This window comes from Pristiophorus japonicus, chromosome 1 (genome assembly GCF_044704955.1).
Source record: "Pristiophorus japonicus isolate sPriJap1 chromosome 1, sPriJap1.hap1, whole genome shotgun sequence".
NCBI lineage: Eukaryota > Metazoa > Chordata > Chondrichthyes > Pristiophoridae > Pristiophorus > Pristiophorus japonicus.
The window spans coordinates 139,749,624-139,768,998 of NC_091977.1; the positions used below are offsets into that span (position 1 = coordinate 139,749,624).

General features: G+C 41.3%; 1 protein-coding gene across 1 annotated transcript in view; it reads right to left on the bottom strand.

Annotated features, from left to right (window-relative positions):
- Positions 1 to 657: 657 nt before the first annotated feature.
- Positions 658 to 19,375, bottom strand: part of LOC139253580 (dmX-like protein 1) — a 200,946-nt gene continuing 182,228 nt past the window's right edge. Inside the window, exons 25-29 of the mRNA XM_070873611.1 lie at positions 18,638 to 18,721; positions 18,439 to 18,530; positions 8,161 to 8,213; positions 5,801 to 6,018; positions 658 to 3,915 (exon numbers count right to left, since the gene is read on the bottom strand). Coding sequence (XP_070729712.1) covers positions 3,682 to 3,915; positions 5,801 to 6,018; positions 8,161 to 8,213; positions 18,439 to 18,530; positions 18,638 to 18,721 — 681 coding nt within the window. The 3' untranslated portion in view covers positions 658 to 3,681. The remainder of the gene's footprint in view (positions 3,916 to 5,800; positions 6,019 to 8,160; positions 8,214 to 18,438; positions 18,531 to 18,637; positions 18,722 to 19,375) is intronic.

Below are 19,375 nucleotides of genomic sequence, written 5' to 3' on the forward strand. Positions count from 1 at the left end.
GCAGTCCCTCGGAATCAAGACTTGCTTTCACTTTTAAAATGAGTCCTTAGGTGGCTGAACAGTCCAATACGAGAACCACAGTCCCTGTCACAGGTGAGACAGATAGTTGTTGAGAGTAAGGGAGGGTGGGGCAGGTTTGCCACATGCTCTTTCTGCTGTCTACGCTTGATTTCTGCATGCTCTCAGCAATGAGACTCGAAGCGCTCAGCACCCTCCCGGATGCACTTCCTCCACTTAGGGCGGTCTTTGACCAGGGACTCCCAGGTGTCAGTGGGGATGTTGCACTTTATCAGGGAGGTTTTGAGGGTGTCCTTATAACATTTCCTCTGCCCACCTTTGGCTCATTTGCCGTGAAGGAGTTCCGAGTAGAGCGCTTGCTTTGGGAGTCTCGTGTCTGGCATGTGAACAATGTGGCCTGCCCAACGGAGCTGATCAAGTGTGGTCAGTGCTTCAATGCTGGGGATGTTGGCCTGGTCAAGGACTCTAATGTTGGTGTGTCTGTCCTCCCAGGGGATCTGTAGGATCTTGCGGAGACATCGTTGGTGGTATTTCTCCAGCGACTTCAGGTGTCCACTGTACATGGTCCATGTCTCTGAGCCATACAGGAGGGACATGGAGCACATTATATATTCAATAAGAACAAACAATGACAAAATGTTTTTTGATTCTGTAGCAGTTTTATTGAAACAATTATGTATGTTAAATACAACATGATTGATATCATTTTGTTTAAAGAAAATTCAGTAAGGTCAGCTTCTGACAATATAACCAGAAGCCGAGCACCAGTAATTTGTTTCTTGGGATTACATATTTCAAATTCATTATGATTCAAAGTGAAAGGCTAATTTTTACTCGTAAAAACCCAAACACTCCTGGTAATTCAGGCATCACATGATAATGATCAACTTGTGCAGTATTTTCTTTGAAATTGATTATTACAGCATATTCCTTATAAGTAGGAAAGGGGACAAAATATGTTTCTTCAGATTTACCAATAGCCTTTCATAAATTTTGTTCTATAATAAAATTAGTACATTTTATTGCACAATTAAAATGATCTGATTTATTTCTTCTGTACTCTTCCTTTCTATTGTTATAATGTTACCTATTAAACAAACTTAGTTACGTGAGCGATAAAATTAAGTTTCACCAAGTTTTAATTATACTGAAACATTTTAAAGCAAAGACAAAATATCCTGAGTACATAACAAAAAAACAGCTATGATCTATGAATAAGCCCTTTATATAGACTAAGATTAATGTAAATGTTTACACGTAATGCCTATTTACTAAGGTATTTGCAAAGCAAGTGATATAATTAATGAAATTAATAAAGCTACACAAAACTCTGATCAATTAAGATTACATTTGCTCTGACTTCAAACTCAGTATTATACACACACTGAGGCATGTGCCAACTAGGTATTAAAAAGTGAACCCATTACAAAAACTAATGTATTTTATTCCTCTCTGCTAAGCAATACACAAAATGTTTTTTTGTTCTATACCCAAGTTATCAACCCCCACAAAACAACATGCTGCCATTCAAAGTGAACTGTTACAATCTTTACATATAAATGATTATTCCCAAGTATTGTGTACACGAAATAAAATAGTAAATATAATAGATCTCTTTTTCTTTTACAAAGCAGTTTTAATTATTCCTGTATTTAATGGAATATAAGGAAGTTTTCCAACTGTACAAGGTGCAACTTGTACTGCTGTATATTTTTATATCTGGATCTTGTAATGAAGTAGTTGCTGTTGGTTAACATGGTGCTACTGCAACTCACTAATCCTAACAGAACATATCCTTTCGGTTGGCCTAAAAAAATGGGTGTTCACTTTTTAAAAAATAGTCCAATATAAATTGACTTACACATAAATGTCAGGTGAAACAATAATTTACCATGTTTTCGGATCTGTAATTTTTTAATATAAAAGTGAACCAGTAATATTGTGGTTTGTTGGATAAATTGGTAAAGTAAAGGTTTAGGTATATGTTTTCCAATATGCTGAATACCTGATTTCAGTAAACTCCGTTAGTACAAACTACCAAGGGTAGATACTGGTCATGTGAGGAGGGAATGAAAATAAGATAGGATGGCCAAGTAATCGTGGGCCACTTCTGTCCATGTCTTATCGGTTAGCACGGGAATGGTGATGTCAGTCTAGGAGAAAAGTGCCACCCCTGCCCTCTTTGCTACAGGTATGTGGCATGCAATGGGAAACAATTAAAAAGCATTAAAAAAAAATTCCCGTGTGGAAATGTTGCTTTTGTTTGAGAACAGGAATGCTGATCATAGTGAATAGTAACCTGCATCAAAGATAAATACTAAAAGCTGAGGTTGAAGATATTGGCTCAAAATTTACCTTAAAAGAAATGATCACTCCTTAATGATGTCTACATTTAGTCATATCAAAGGATAATCAGTTATCAGATTATAAATATGCAACTTTTACTTCAACGTCTTGCTTACAGAAAGGAAAGCTACGACCTTTAGTCTGATTTTGGCTTATTTTCCATCAAGTACTGCATTTAAACATTCGATCATATAAAATATACAATTCAGATTTTTTTTTTTAAACTGAACAACTCTGGATATTAACTCTTTCCATCCTAGAATGTGTCTCAAGATAAATGTTCAATGTAGATTTTACTGTCTTCGTGCAGCAATCAAAAGGTTTTCCAACATCATACCAACAGCATTCACAATACCACAGTTTAGGCCAAACAAAGTTTTAAAACAATTTGCTGTCACATCAACACATTGCATAACGGAGTGTAGGATGCAGCATGTGTCCATGATTCCCCACATCATGGGTTACTAATCTTGGTAAATTCAGATGCTGAGTATTCTTGGCTCGACTGCAATACACTCATTATTGGACTGATACAAAGTGGCACTGGCAGTAGAGGCTGCTTGCTGTCCCCTTGGGCTGTGTACTCTCGCACACAAAAATAGAGAGATAAAAATTAATTTAGATATTAGTCTTATTGGAAGAAACATTTAAACTTTAGTGGATCTCATTTACGCCTCTACCTTAAGACAAAAGTAATTGTTTACATTTTTACCTTCCATTTTATATTAAAATGCTGTGCAAGTTTTTTTTTTATTCTCCCTTGCCACATATTCCTGGAACACTAGCTACATTCTCCTGTATGAAGATTCTAAGCAAAAACTAAGTATTTATAGCTTGTATTTCAGGGGCTTCCCAAGGCAAAAACAAGGAATGGTCACAGTTCAAATGATAATTTTATATCATATACAAACTCTTAATACAAGCATAAAAAAGTTAATTATTATATCTTGTACTATTTGATTCTCCTTAAAGCACTGTACATTTTGACACTTCAAAAAAATACCGGCAACCTGTCTCAAAGAAAAGCTTTTTAGCAGCAACACATTTTACCTTTGTACAATAACATTTCTTCATTCTTACATTTTGACACATATTTAGAATCAATAATTCTCCCAGTTTTAAATATTAACAAAATTCTTAAGCTTACAATCTTCTAAGGCATCAGTGCATTAAGAATTAAAATGTAAAAAGAAAATCCCCACTTTAACTCAACACCTATTCTCTATGTGGCACCAGTGCTCGCTATTTACTTAATACACAAAATATTTTAGTAGATCTGAATTTAAGCTATAAGGGGCTGTGCTGATAATATCACTATCATAGTATAAATTTAACATCATTTTGCCAGATATCTAACTTCCCACTCCCTGTGCTAAACCGATCTGGCAGGATCCTCATCTTCATTGTTCCATCAGCTCCACACGAGAACATATGATTTGCTGGACCAGTCTCTATTTGCATGACTCCCGTCCCTATGTTTCTGAAGAGTGACTGTCGAGCATGCTCATTCGAGAATGTGTGAATCAGGTTGTGAGTAGACAAACTCCAAACCTAAATGTAACAGAAAATCAGTATAAACTTTGAGTCAGTATAGTTTAAAGAGTTTATTCTAAGGTAAGTTCAAAAACTTTTCTAATCCTCCCCATCTATCCCAAGATTTTTTTTTCTAGTCTTTTCCTTTACTCTCCTGGAGTCGTGCATCAGTTGTAGTTGAATATCCTGCTCTAAGACTGCTATCCCAAGGTCGCTGTAAATAATCCTCTTAGCTGGCAAGGAGGTATAGGGAAGGAGGCCAGAGATTATTTTCACTTTAATTTTTCATTTAAATTGTGGTAAAGTGCTTGCCTATGCTTAATACCCCCTCAAAGCAATGAGGCTGAAACCAAAACTCAAGATTGTGGGGATTGTAGATGCCAACCCACAGCCCAACATTCGATGATCCCATTTGTTGGAGCTTCATGAAAAGTACATATCCTTTCCAAAATCATCATGCTGTAATTGCAACTTTGCCCAGCCACATCTTTTTAAAATCGATTGTCCTTTACCAAAATGACTGTTCGAGAAGGCAGATCGCCTAAATGCTGTACCTGGTATTAATGCAATTTATGAAGCCAGTAGATACTGAAAGAAGGAAAATCTTGTCACATGGAAGAAGCCCATGAAATAAGTTAATAATTGCCTGTATGTTGCAGTGAATGTTGGGTCTGTGTAGCTTTTATACAAAGGAAATTGAACATTTTTTGGAGGATAAAACATAGGGCTCAATTTTCCCCAAAGCATTTTTTTGGGCATACTTAGAGTTACGCCTGATTTTTTGGGGCCCATGTACGCAAAAAAAAATGTTCTAAGTTTCCCTGTTGGATTTCTTCATTTTGGCATGGCTTAACTAGACCTTTAGTTTTGAGGGTGGAGCCTTGATCTGCGCCAAAAAGATCGGGCTGCCATGGTAGCCAGGGACATGACGTGAGCTGAGGCTGCAAAGTGAAGCATACAGGCAGCTCCCAACGCATTAAAAGAATTGAAAAACCACATAGCAGCAACTTATCTCCAACCCCGCCCGAAGGGCTGTCCGGTCCCATTCTCGGTCCCCAGTCTCCCAGTCCGGTCCCATTCTCGGTCCTCGGGACACCCAACTCAGTGTCAGAGTCTCTCTTTCTCTCTCCCTCTTGGACTGAGAAATGGGACCAGACAGCCATTGGGCAGGGTTGGAGGTAAGTTGCTGCCATGTGTTTTTCAATTCTTTCATTGTGTCCGGGCATCTACTGCGTCGCTTTCCTTACCTGCGCCAATTTCCTTAACTCTAGGGAAGGTTTTTCTGGAGAGGCCACATACGCTGGCCTAATCAGAACTGGAGTAACTCTCAGCTGGTCAAACTTCCCTAAATGGCCAGAAGTGGTGCAGGTGGCTGGTTACGCCCCCTTTGGCTGAAAATAAAACTGACTTAAAACAATTGTAACTAACAGAGTTACGCTGGTGCAAATTGATTGGGGAAACTGTGGTTCAACTTAGGCCAAAAAGAGCAGCCTGCTCCTAAAAAACAGTGTAAATCACTGGGGAAAATTGAGCCCATGAAATCCAGAGCAGAGGTCAAGTTTAGTGATCACTGAATTTATGAACCAATAATGGTTGACTAAAGCATTGATCCACAACATGGAGCAAGCTCAATGAATTGAAATAACTCTTCACATCCTGAAGAGTCCTCTATAAAATACAGCATTTAGTTTGTTGCTGCCCCAAACAAGGCTACAGTGCTGACATATTTTCAGTTATTCTCCAGTAAATACATAAATACTTTGTGTGCTTATTTTTGCAGGGAAAGAATATTTCTAGTTATACACATTGAATACTGGTTTAACATACTTGGGTTTATTTAGGACTATAAAGTATGTCAACTTTATTTTAAATTAACAAATTATATTTTATACATCACTTATACCTTCATGTTACCCTCAGCAGACCCAGTAATGAAGTATTCCTCTGTTGGATCTACAGCAATTGCTTTGACAGGTGAATCATGAGCTTGAAAAGTCTGACGCAATTGTCGCTGACGTAGATCAAATACACAGATGAAACCTTTTCTTCCACCAGATATCAAAAGTTGGTGCTTTGATGCATATGCCAACACAGTGGCTCCATTATCATGACATGTGAAAGCTGGAATGCAAAAACCATACATTGAACATAGCACTTCTAGTTGCCTTGTTTTGTGCACAGTCTGATAATCCAATAAAAAATTTTTCCAACAAACTTTCCAGAGAATATCAACTAGTTACACTATAATCCACATTGTTTTAGTATCCTGCAGTAAAAAAACTGCTTGAAACAAACGGCATCAAAACTTTAGACTTCATTAGAAGCTAATAATTAAATTTATTATTTTTAATGTTTTGTTTTACAGATCGACTAGTTTATTGGAAACCAAAGACAAATCATTCTTACAATGCAAAGAGGCAGTCAGCTTTCTATTAAAAAAAATTGCAAAATGCACTTTCCAATCAGCATTTGAATACCACTGAGCAGAGCACATGCATGTACACATAAACAGACCACTGCTACACCTGGCCTTTGAACTACATACAGTTGGCAGTATGACTCAATACTGATGACTACATTTGGATGTGTACTTTAACATGGCCTCCAAGCGATTGGCACTGCTAAAGTAGTATGGCCGCAATTTTACTAATGTCGGCGAGTCCGTGGCGGGTCCCGACCCCACTGCGTCTCCATCCTGGCCTCTGAAATTACTTTCCATTGATGGGGCTTGTTAAGCCCGCACAGTGCGTTTGCTGGCCAATTAGAGGAAGCTGGTCTGGTGACATCATTTGATGACATGTCATCAGCCAGTTTCCTTAAAGGGACCATGGCCAACTTTATTTTGACATTTGTGCTGTCAGTGTTCTACAGAATTGAGGCGCTGGAAACACTGACAAGCACTACAGAGGTGCAGGGCTGCGCTCGGGCTTTCCCACGACTCTCTCTATATGCTTATAACCCCAAAATAAATGTGACACATAAACTAAGGTCCATGCTGGGAGGACCTGATATAAAAACAAAAACAAGCCTTCTGGCTGCTGGACTTAGCAAATTCAGCTGGCAACTGCAAAAGGCATGAATGTTGTGAGCCAGCAGTACGAGCACAAGTTTTGTGCAATATAAAAGCAACAGAAGACTCTCCTTGTCTAACAAAGTAAAGGAATCACATTCCAAATCAAAATCAGACAAATTATACTTTCCCACATTGCACCACAAAGCTTCCTTGATCATCTCAATTTAAAGTATAAAACTTCATAGGGAATTCAGCAGAAACTTCTTTACCCAAAGAGTGGTGAGAATGTGAAACGTGCTACCACAAGTAGTTGTTGAGGCAAATAGCATAGATGCATTTAATAGTATAAATACAATTTGGAATTACAGAATAAAAATCCAAGTGAGAGCCTCGAGGGAAAAGTAAATTTACAGTTCAAAAGAGTTCCAACTGCTACATGGCTAGTCATTTTTGATCCTTTTTTTCAGCACTAGAAGACAGCATGTTAAAGCTGCACAAACTGGAAACATTTTTTTGGCAGAGGAGGTGGTTTTGCTGTTGTACGTTACTCTTCAAGAACTAACTGCTTTGACTTGATCAGCTTGCTTATCCACATACTTGTTTTCTGCATTCATCCATGACTGGCAAAATCGAGTAGATTCATAAATTGTATTTATTATATACCTTGTACTGTAATCATAAATCTATTACTTTATGTATATTTCACCAAAAAAAAGAGACAGTTCTATAAAACAGAAATGCCTCACAGAGTTTAAATGATGATTTAAATCTGGTGCAGAATAGAACGGACACTGCCCCATTTAACAACTTGCATTTATATAGCACATTTAACGCAGTAAAACGTCCCTAGGCACTTCACAGAAGCTTTATCAAACAAAATTTGACACCGAGTCACAGAAAGCAATATTAGGGCAGATGACCAAAAGCTTGGTCAAAGAGGTAGGTTTTAAGGTGTGTCTTAAAAGGAGGAAAGAGGTAGAGAGGCGGAGAGGTTTAGGATGGGGATTCCAGATCTTAGGGCATCAGATGAACAGTATAATGTGATTTCTGATTTTTAAAAAATTCTAAATCATGTTTTTTTGAAACTTTCAACTGTACAAGTGACCATATTCATTTGTTAAAAGGTCAAAAACTACAACGTTCCAAGTTAATTATTTTGAGAAGTATTTTTCAATAACTTATGACTATAAAGTTTCATTATTATAAATGTAATTGTGAATTTAACATCACATATTTTCTACTAAGCTTACCATGAACTAGACTATTGGTTTGTGGCACAAGTGTATCCCAGAGACAGATATTCCTAGAGGGGAGAAAAAATAATTGAGATAAATATACTTATATGCTTCTTCATTTCCGACTGTTCTTCAAAAAAGTAGAACTTGAGAGACTGACATCTGTAGACAGCTCCCCATTCTCAGACACTGGCTCAGCTATGAACTTTAATGCTTTTACCATATTTGAAGTACTATAGTCATAGCTATTAAGTTCTAATTTTTAAACACGTCAACAATACAAAGGAAGAAATAGGGAAATCCTGACCAGAAATGGAAGAAAATTACACAGTGTGGGAAAACACAATTTTAGACAGAATGAAGGACAACATAACCCATAAGCATCTGTGTATATAGAAAATCAATGACTTTTGGAACAGGTTGATATGTCCAGCTGATGTAATGGCTAGAAGTGGTACCAGTACAACTTTTCCAAGTCTTTGTAATTCCAGGATCAAATTTGAGCCACAGGCGTTGTTATAGTGATCAATAGTTATAGTCATGGGTAAAACATGTCAAAAATTAAAACTGAACTGGAGACCACACAAGAAAGACTTTACCATTCAATGACCAAGAAATTAGAGACAGATGTGTAGGTCCGGATGAGACTTCTATCTTTACACTCTGGATCTGGTTTCTTTTGAAGCCAACATTGATGATTCAATTTTACAGTCTGGAAAATTCCTGCAAATATTATCTGCTAAGTCTAAGGACCAATTTTTAAAAATGTATTCATTCTTGGGATGTGGGAATCACTAGCAAAGCAAACATTTACTGCCATCCCCAATTGCCCTCAAGAAGGTGGTGGTGAGCCGCCTTCTTGAACCGCTGCAGTCTGTGTAGTAAAGGTACTCTCACAATGCTATTAGGGAGTTCCAGCCTTCGGTCGCCTGAGGAAAAGAGTGTTTGAAGACCAAGCCCTCAAAACTGCCACCAAGCTCATGGTCCACATGGCTGTAGTAATACCTGCCCTCCTGTATGGCTCAGAGACATGGACAATGTACAATAGACATCTCAAGTTGCTGGAGAAATATCACCAACGATGTCTCCGCAAGATCCTACAAATCTCCTGGGAGGACAGGTGCACCAACATCAGCGTCCTCATTCAGGCTAACATCCCCAGCATTGAAGCACTGACCACACTCAATCAGCTCTGCTGGGCAGGCCACATAGTTCGCATGCCAGACACGAGACTCCCAAAGCAAGTGCTCTACTTGGAGCTTCTTCATGATAAACGAGCCGAAGGTGGGCAGCAGAAACGCTACAAGGACACCCTCAAAGCCTCCCTGATAAAGTGCAACATCCCCACTGACACCTGGGAGTCCCTGGCCCAAGTCCGCCCCAAGTGGAGGAAGTACATCCGAGAGGGCGCTGAGCACCGAGTCTCAATGCCGAGAGCATGCAGAAATCAAGCGCAGACAGCGGAAAGAGCATGTGGCAAACCAATCCCACCCACCCCTTCCCTTAACAAACTATCTGTCCCATCTGTGACTCTCGTATTAGACTGTTCAGCCACCAAAGAACTCACTTCAGGAGTGAAAGCAAGTCTTCCTTGATTCCAAGGGACTGCCCATGATGATGATGAGGGAATTCCAGGATTTTGACCCACTGACTTTGAAGGAACAGAGATATATTTCCAAGTCAGGATGAAGTGCGACTTAAGAAGGGAAATCATAGAATCATTACTGCACAGGAGGCCCGTCGAGCCCGTGCCGGCGCTCTGCAAGAGCACTTCAGCTATTCCCACACTCCCACCCTTTCCCTGTAACCTTGCAAATAATTTTCCTTCAGATAGTTATCTAATTACAGTTTGAAAGCCACAATTGAATCTGCTTCTTCCATCCTTTCAGGCAGTGCATTTCAGATCCTAACCACTAGCTGCGTAAATTTTTTTTTCCTCAAGTCGCCTTTGGTTCTTCTGCCAATAACCTTAAATCTGTCTCCTCTGGTTCTCGACCCTTGGGTACAGTTTCTCTATCTACTCTGTCTAAACCCCTCATAATTTTGAACACCTCTATCAAATCTCATCTCAACTTTCTAGGAGAACAACCCCATTTTTATTCTATCCATGTAAATGAAGTCACTCATCAATGGAACCATTCTTGTAAATCTTTTCTGCACCCTCTCCAAGGTCTTCACATCTTCCCTGCAGTGCCCAAAATTGGACACAATACTCCAGTTGAGGCCGAACCAGTGTTTTATAAAGGTTCCTCGAGCCCAAAATTGGCCAGGAGTTGCTCCGTTTTTTTTTTGAGCAACTTGATTTTTCTGGAAATATAGAAATATAGGGCCCAAGCTTCCACAGGATAAAAAATGGGCGCCCCTCCGAGCTGGGCGCCCGTTTTTCACGCCTAAAACGGCGCCAGAAAAAAAACGCGCTATTCTCGAGTGCTTTGCAGCTCCTTGTCTGTTTGGCGCAGCGCCCAGGGGGACAGAGCCTATACTCGCGCCGATTTTGTAAGTGGGAGGGGGCGGGTACTATTTAAAGTAGTTTTTTTTCCTGCCGGCAACGCTGCGCGTGCGCGTTGGAGCGTTCGCGCACGCGCAGTGTGAAGGAAACATTGGCACTCGGCCATTTTTGTACTTCTTTGTAGCTGCTTAATTTTTGAACATTTTTTAATAAAAGCACATTGCCATCAGCACATCAGCACTGAGGCTACCCTTCTCACTGTCTCCTTCCCCTCCCTCCCCTCCACGGCAACAAACCGCTGTCTCCTTCCCCTCCCTCCCCTCCACGGCAACAAACCGCTGTCTCCTTCCCCTCCCTCCCCTCCACGGCAACAAACCGCTGTCTCCTTCCCCTCCACGGCAACAAACCGCTGTCTCCTCCCCCCCTCCACAGCAACAAACGGCGGTTTCCTCCCCCTCCCTCCCCTCCACGACGGCAACAAACCGCTGTCTCCTCCCCCTCCCTCCCCTCCGCGGCAACAAACAGCGGTTTCCCCCCCCTCCCTCCCCTCCACGGCAACAAACCGCTGTCTCCTTCCCCTCCCTCCCCTCCGCGGTGGCAACAAACCGCTGTTTCCTCCCCCTCCCTCCCCTCCGCGGCAACAAACGGCGGTTTCCTTCCCCAGCCCCCGCGGGAACGAACGATGGCTGAAGCACTTTCACACAGGTAGGAAGATGGTTTATTTAATCTTTTCTTTGCTTATGTTTATTCAGGTTGGATTTATTTGTATAATATTTGTAGAAGTATTAATAAGGATTGTTTGTAGAATGTAATGACTTCCCTTCCCCCCCACCTCGTTCTGGACGCCTAATTTGTAACCTGCGCCTGATTTTTTAATGTGTAGAACAGGTTTTTTCAGTTCTACAAAAATCTTCACTTGCTCCATTCTACTTTAGTTTGGAGTACGTTTTCACTGTGGAAACTTTGAAATCAGGCATCAGTGGCCGGACACGCCCCCTTTTGAAGAAAAAATTCTGTTCCAAAGTAGAACTGTTCTACCTCACGAGAACTGCAGAAAAAGAAATGTGGAGAATTGCGATTTCTAAGATAGTCCGTTCCCCACCAGTTGCTCCTAAAAATCAGGCGCAAATCATGTGGAAACTTGGGCCCATAGAAATTAGGTGCAGGAGTAGGCCATTCGGCCCTTTGAGCCTGCACTGCCATTCAATAAGATCATGGCTGATCATTCAACCTCAGTACCCCCTTCTTGCTTTCTCTCCATACCCCTTGATCCCTTTGGCCGTAAGACCCATATTTAACTCCCTTTTGAATATATCTAACGAACTGGCCTCAACAACTTTCTGCGGTAGAGAATTCCACAGGTTCACCACTCTCAGTGAAGAAGTTTCTCCTCATCTCGGTCCTAAATGGCTTACCCCTTATTCTTAGACTGTGACTCCTGGTTCTGGAACTCCCCAGCAATGGGAACATTCTTCCTGTCTCTAACTTGTCCAATCCCGTCAGAATTTTATATGTTTCTATGAGATTCCCTCTCATTCTTCTAAACTCCAGTGGATATAAGCCCAGTTGATTCAGTCTCTCCTCATATGTCAGTCCTGCCATCCCGGGAATCAGTCTGGTGACCCTTCACTGTACGCCCTCAATAGCAAGAATGTCCTTCCTCAGATTAGGAGACCAAAACTGAGCACAATATTCTAGGTGTGGCCTCACCAAGGCTCTGTACAACTGCAGTAAGACCTTCCTGCTCCTATACTCAAATCCTCTAGCTATGAAGGTCAACAAGAAATTTGCCTTCTTCACCGCCTGCTGTACCTGCATGCCAACCTTCAATGACTGATGTACCATGACACCGAGGTCTCGTTGCACCTCCCCTTTTCCTAATCTGTCACCATTCAGATAATATTCTGTCTTCCTGTTTTTGCCACCAAAATGGATAACCTCACATTTATCCACATTATATTGCATCTGCCATGCATTTGCCCACTCATCTAACCTGTCCAAGTCTCCCTGCAGCCTCTTGGCATCCTCCTCACAGCTCACACTGCCATCCAGCTTAGTGTCATCTGAAAACTTGGAGATATTACATTCAATTCATTCATCTAAATCATTGATGTATATTGTAAATAGCTGGGGTCCCAGCACTGAACCCTGTAGCACCCCACTGATCACTGCCTGCCATTCTGAAAAGGACCCGTTTATTCTGACTCTCTGCTTCCTGTCTGCCAAACAGTTTTCTATCCACGTCAATACATTACCCCCAATACCATGTGCTTTAATTTTGCACACTAATCCCTTGTGTGGGACCTTGTCAAAAGCTTTTTGAAAGTCCAAATACACCACATCCATGGTTCTCCCTTGTCTATTCTACTCGCTACATCCTCAAAAAATTCTAGAAGTTTTGTCAAGCATGATTTCCTTTCATAAATCCATGCTGACTTGGACTCATCCTGTCACTGCTTTCCAAATGCGTGCTATTATATCTTTAATAAATGATTCCAACATTTTCCCCACCACCGATGTCAGGCTAACCGGTCTATAATTCCCTGTTTTCTCTCTCCCTCCTTTTTTAAAAAGTGGTGTTACATTAGCTACCCTCCAGTCCATAGGAACTGATCCAGAGTAAATAGAATGTTGGAAAATGATGACCAATGCATCCACTATTTCTAGGGCCATTTCCTTAAGTATTCTGGGATGCAGACGATCAGGTCCTGGGGATTTATCGGCCTTCAATCCCATCAATTTCCTTAACACAATTTCCTGACTAATAAGGATTTCCTGCAGTTCCTCCTTTTCGCTAGACCCTCGAACCGCTAGTATTTCCGGAAGGTTATTTGTGTCTTCCTTTGTGAGGACAGATCCAAAGTATTTGTTCAATTGGTCTGCCATTTCTTTGTTCCCATTATAAATTCACCTGATTCTGACTGCAAAGGACCTACATTGGTCTTCACTAATCATTTTCCTCTTCACATATCTATAAAAGCTTTTGCAGTCAATTTTTATGTTCCCTGCAAGCTTCCTCTCATACTCTATTTTCCCCCTCCTAATTAGACCCTTTGTCCTCCTCTGCTGAATTCTAAATTTCTCCCAGTCCTCAGGTTTACTGTTTTTTCTGGCCAATTTATATGCCCCTTCCTTGGATTTAACACTATCCCTAATTTCCCTTGTTAGCCACAGTTGAGCTACCTTCCCCGTTTTATTTTTACTCTCGACAGGGATGTACAATTGTTGAAGTTCATCCATGTGATCTATAAATATCTGCCATCGCCTATCCACTGTCAACCCTTTAAGTATCATTTGCCAGTCTATCCTGGTCAATTCACGTCTCATATCGTCGAAGTTACCTTTCTTTAAGTTGAGGACCCTCGTCTCTGAATTAACACTGTCACTCTCCATCTTAATAAAGAATTGTACCATATTATGGTCACTCTTCCCCAAGGGGCCTCACACGACAAGATTGCTAATTAGTCCTCTCTCATTACACAACACCCAGTCTAGGATGGCCAGCCCTCTAGTCGATTCCTCGACATGTTGGTCGAGAAAGCCATCCCTAATACACTCCAGGAAATCCTCCTCCAGCACATTACTACCAGCTTGGTTAGCCTAATCTATATGTAGATTAAAGTCGCCCGTGATAACTGCTTTACCTTTATTGCACGCATCCCTAATTTCTTATTTGATGCCATCCCCAACTCACTACTACTATTTGGTGGTCTGTACACAACTTCCACTAGTGTTTTCTGCCCTTTGGTATTCCGCAGCTCTACCCATACAGATTCCACATCATCCAAGCTAATGTCCTTTCTTACTATTGCGTTAATTTCCTCTTTAACCAGCAACTCTACCCCACCTCCTTTTCCTTTCTGTCTATCCTTCCTGAATGTTGAATACCCCTTAATGTTGTCCCAGCCTTGGTCACCCTGGAGCCATGTCTCCGTAATCCCAATTATATCATAATCGTTTATAGCTGCCCGCGCAGTTAATTCATCCACCTTATTACAAATACTCCGCGCATTGAGGCACAGAGCCTTCAGGCTTGTCTTTTTAACACTCTTTGTCCCTTTAGAATTTTGCTGTAATGTGGCCCTTTTTGATTTTTGCCTTGGGTTACTCTGCCCTCCACTTTTACTATTCTCCTTTCTATCTTAAAAATCCCCATTTTGCACATTCAATTTGCGCCAGTGTAAGTGAGTTAGTTAGGATTTTTTGAGTTTAGTTTAGTTTTTTTACAAAAAGGGGGCGTTGCCAGCCACCTATGCCAGTTTTGGCCAATTAGGCCTCTTCGGACAGCTAATAGTTGCTCCAAACTAACTTTGGCCAGCGTATGTGGCCACACAGAAAACTCTTGGAGAGTTAAGAAATCAGCACAGGTAGCCAGAGATAGGGGCGGGAAGGGAAGCGCAGAGGACTTTACAAAGCACAACACCATTCAAGAAGCATAAAAACCATCAAGAAGAAATAAAAAATAAAACTTAAGTTCGACCTTCCCAACTCGGGCCCGGGAAGTCAGCGGGCCGGCCGGTGAGAGAGGCCACTCGGCTGGGGATAGGTGCGGGCGGGACGACCGAGCGGGAGAGCACAGCGATCTGACTCGCTCTCTCGATGCCAGCGATCTGACTCGCTCTCTCGATGCCAGCGATCTGACTCGTTCTCTCGATGCCAGCGCTCTCTCGATGCCAGCGATCTGACTCGCTCTCTCGATGCCAGCGATCTGACGCGCGCGCTCTCTCTCTCTATATATTCCAGCAGCCAGCCCGGCATACGTCGTGAGGCGACTCGGCCGGGGATAGCGGCGGGACGCATCGGGTCCCACACTGCAGCACGGCTGGGGGCAGGAGATACTGCGCATGCGCGTAACCTCCAGTGTGCATGTGTTGAGCTGCCGACACTGTTTTTCGCGCAGGGCCCTAGCTCCGCCCCCTAATGGACAGACCACGCCGCACCAAACCACGGGAGAGGCCACAGAGCGGCCAGAATCCAGGGAGATCTGTTCGGCATCGTTTTCACCCTGGGAAGTCGGCGCATCTCTAGTGAGTGCGCTGAAAAATGGGTCAAATTTGGGCCCATTATAATGACCTTGTTTTTGTATTCTATGCCTCTATTCATGAAGTCCAGGATCCCGTAAGCTTTTTAAACTGCTTCCTCAACCTGTCCTGCCACCTTCAACAATTTGTGCACATATACCCTCAGGTGTCTCTGTTTATGCAGCCCCTTTAGAATTGTACCCTCGAGTTTATATTGCCTCTCCTCGTTCATCCTACCAAAATGTATCACCTTCGCACTGTTCTGCGTTAAATTTCAGCTGCCCCAAGTGTCCACCCATTCCACCAGCCTGTCTATGTCTTCTTAAAGTTTATCACTTTCCTCCTCACTGTTCAATATACTTCCAAGTTTCGCATTACCCGCAAATTTTGAAGCTGTGCCTTGTACACCCAAGTCTAAGTCATTAATATATATCAAGAAAAGCAGTGGTCCTGGTACCAACCTCTTTGGGAACCCCACTGTGTACCTTCCTCCAATCTGATAAACAACTGTTCACCACTACTCTGTTTCCTGTCACTTAACCAATTTTATATCCACGCTGCCACTGTCCCTTTTATTCCATGGGTTTCAACTTTGCTGGCCAGCCTATTATGTGACACTTTATCAAACGCCTTTTGGAAGTCCATGTACACCATATCAACTGCATTGTCCTCATCAACCCTCTCTGTTATCTCATCAATCAAGTTAGTTAAATATGATTTGCCTTTAACAAATCCGCACTGGCTTTGTTTAATTAATCCACACTTGTCCAAGTAACTATTACTTTTGTCCTGGATTATCGTTTCTAAAAGCTTCCCAACTACTGAGGTTAAACTGACTGGCCTGAAGTTGCTGGGTTTATCCTTACACCCTTTTTTGAACAAGGGTGTATCATTTACAATTCTCCAGTCCTCTGGGACCAGCCCTGTATCCAAGGAGGATTGAAAGATTACGGTCAGGACCTCTGCAATTTCCACCTTTACTTCGCTCAGTATTCTAAGATACATCCCATCTGGTCCTGGTGACTTATCTACTTTAAGTACAGCCAGCCTTTTCTAGTACCTCCTCCTCCTCATCAATTTTTATCCCATCCATTATCTCAACTACCTCCTCTTTCACTATGACTTTGGCAGCATCTTCTTTCTTGGTAAAGACAGATGCAAAGGACTCATTTAGTACCTCAGCCATGCCCTCTGCCTCCAGGCGTAGGACTCCATTTTGGCCCCACCCCTCCTCTTACTACCCATTTACTATTTATATGCCTATAGAAGACTTTTGGATTCCCTTTTATGTTAGCTGCCAATCTATTCTCATACTCTCTCTTTGCCCCTCTTAATTCCTTTTTCACTTGCCCTCTGAACTTTCTATATACAGCCTGGTTCTCACTTGTATTTTCAACCTGATATCTGTCATACGCCCTCTTTTTCTGCTTAACTAAGTCACAAATGACATTCTTTGTGACTGTGAAAAAGGGAAACAATCCCTCTTGTTGTTCTTAACTTGTCTGTAGCCTTTGACACAGTTGACCACTCCTTCTCCAACACCTCTCCACCGCATGGTTGATCACTCTATCCTTCTCCACCGTCGTTCAGTTGGGTGGGACTGCACTTGCCTGGTTCCATTCTTATCTATCTAATCATAGCCAGAGAATCACCTGCAATGGCTTCTCTTCCCACCCCTGCATCGTTACATCTGGTGTTTCCCAAGGATCAATCCTGGCTCCCCTCCTATTTCTCATCTATATGTTGCCCCTTGGTGACGTCATCTGAAAACACAGCATAGTTTCCACATGTACGCTGATGACACCCGGCTCTACCTCACTACCACTTCTCTCAACCCCTTCACGGTCTCTACATTGTCAGACTGCACCTATTTTCTATGTTTCTATGTAATACCTGTGAACTCATCCCTTTTTGGCATGGAAGCAAGTCATCCTCGTTTCGAGGGACTGCCTGTGATGATGATGTTTCTTGGAGGGAACTTGGAGGTGGTGGTATTCCGATGCACCTGCTGTTCTCATCGTTCTAAGTGGCAGAGTTTGTGGGTTTGGGAGGTGTTGTCAAAGACTTGTCGAGTTGCTACAGTGCATCTTGGAGATAGTACACACCACAGCCACATTGTGCCAGTGGTGGAGGTAATGAATGTTTAAGGTGTTGCATGGGGTACCTATCAAGCGGACTTTTGTCTTGGATAGTGTCAAGCTTTGAGTGTTGTTGGAGCTGCAAGCATCCAGGCAAGTGGAGAATATTCCATCACACTGCTGACTTGTGCCTTGCAGATCACCACTTTCATTTCCCTACCCTAGGCATACTTTAATTGGTTAATAATGTAGATTAGGATTGAAATGGCACATTATTGGTCTATTTGGCTTAGTTCCACTCATTTGATGCAACTATCCACTGAGCAATCAGATCGTTCGATTAAATACTTTAGTTGAGTTCACACTTATTTATGGCACACAATGTAAAACAGTAACTTGTTTGTAAAAGGAAGTCAGAGGATGAGGAGAAAATTGCTTATGATGTTTAGTGTAAAGCTAAAAAATGTATTTAATGAGATGACACTATTTAAGTATCAGAACATATCAATGGTTCTAAGCACAGTAATTTCAAAAGAACCCTGGTGCTTTATCTAATGTAGAACCCACAAAAAGTTTACTTAACATTTGGTAACATTCTTTTCAAAGTTATTGAGGTGACAAGTTTGTACTTGTGCAAGGATGGACAGTGCCACAGCTAGTGCAGTGGGGCATCAAAAAGGTAAAAGCAAAGACCAAAGCACCTTATACATATGTGCAAGATATAAACTTCACGTGTTAATCTTACCTGTTGTCACTAGACAGTCCTGCTGTTGCTATTAAAGTAGAAGAACTAACAAAAACAAAATCATTTGCAGTTTTGTTATGGCACTGCCAAGTCTGAAAAATAAAACATAATTCAAATAATGAATATGCAGCGCAAGTTACATGGTAGTTTATTAATATATCAAATTTAAATATATAAAGATAGCTAATTATCAGCTCACCAGGTAAGGTTTTGGTGTAGCTCCTAAAGCAATTGGACTTGTTTGCCAGAAGCTCAGGAATCCATCTCCATCAACAATGCCAAACTGATAAAAAGATACATGGTTACATACCTTATAACTCTAAAGGGACAGCATGTTTTTGCATTTCTATAAAGGCTCAGTAGTGGTAGTTTTGCTTTCTTGCAATATTTCTAATGCTCAACAGCAACGAGAAGACTAATATTGAAATAATTTATTTGCTAGTAACATTTTGAAATTCCAAGGAGGTCAGAAAAAACAGCTAGTTTTAGATATAGTTTACATGGTGTCATGCATTAATATTGAAAAGCAGACTGTGTTTGAATCTAATTTGTAATTGTTTTTGCCCCTTTAACATTGTACCACTGTGCCAGCATCTTAAAAGGAAAAATGACATTGGCACGATTTTCACTGCTTCCAAAAAAAAAGTTTTTGGTTCAATCATTGAATTTCTAGCTGATAAAGCCAGTTATTAAGGGTCTGAAGTGAACTGGTTTTAAAACAGTTTGTCATAGAAACAGACTCAACACAAAACTACTGACAATTTGGGATTCATTGGACAATTTTAAATTAGATTTTAGCAATATAATATTGATGCTTTTCTGATTTTTGTTATGTGCACTCAGGATGTGGTTGGCACTGGCAAGGATTCATTTACTCCTCTCATCACTCGTTGTCCTGAAAAGTGATTGCTCTTACAACTGGGTGGCTTGCTACGCT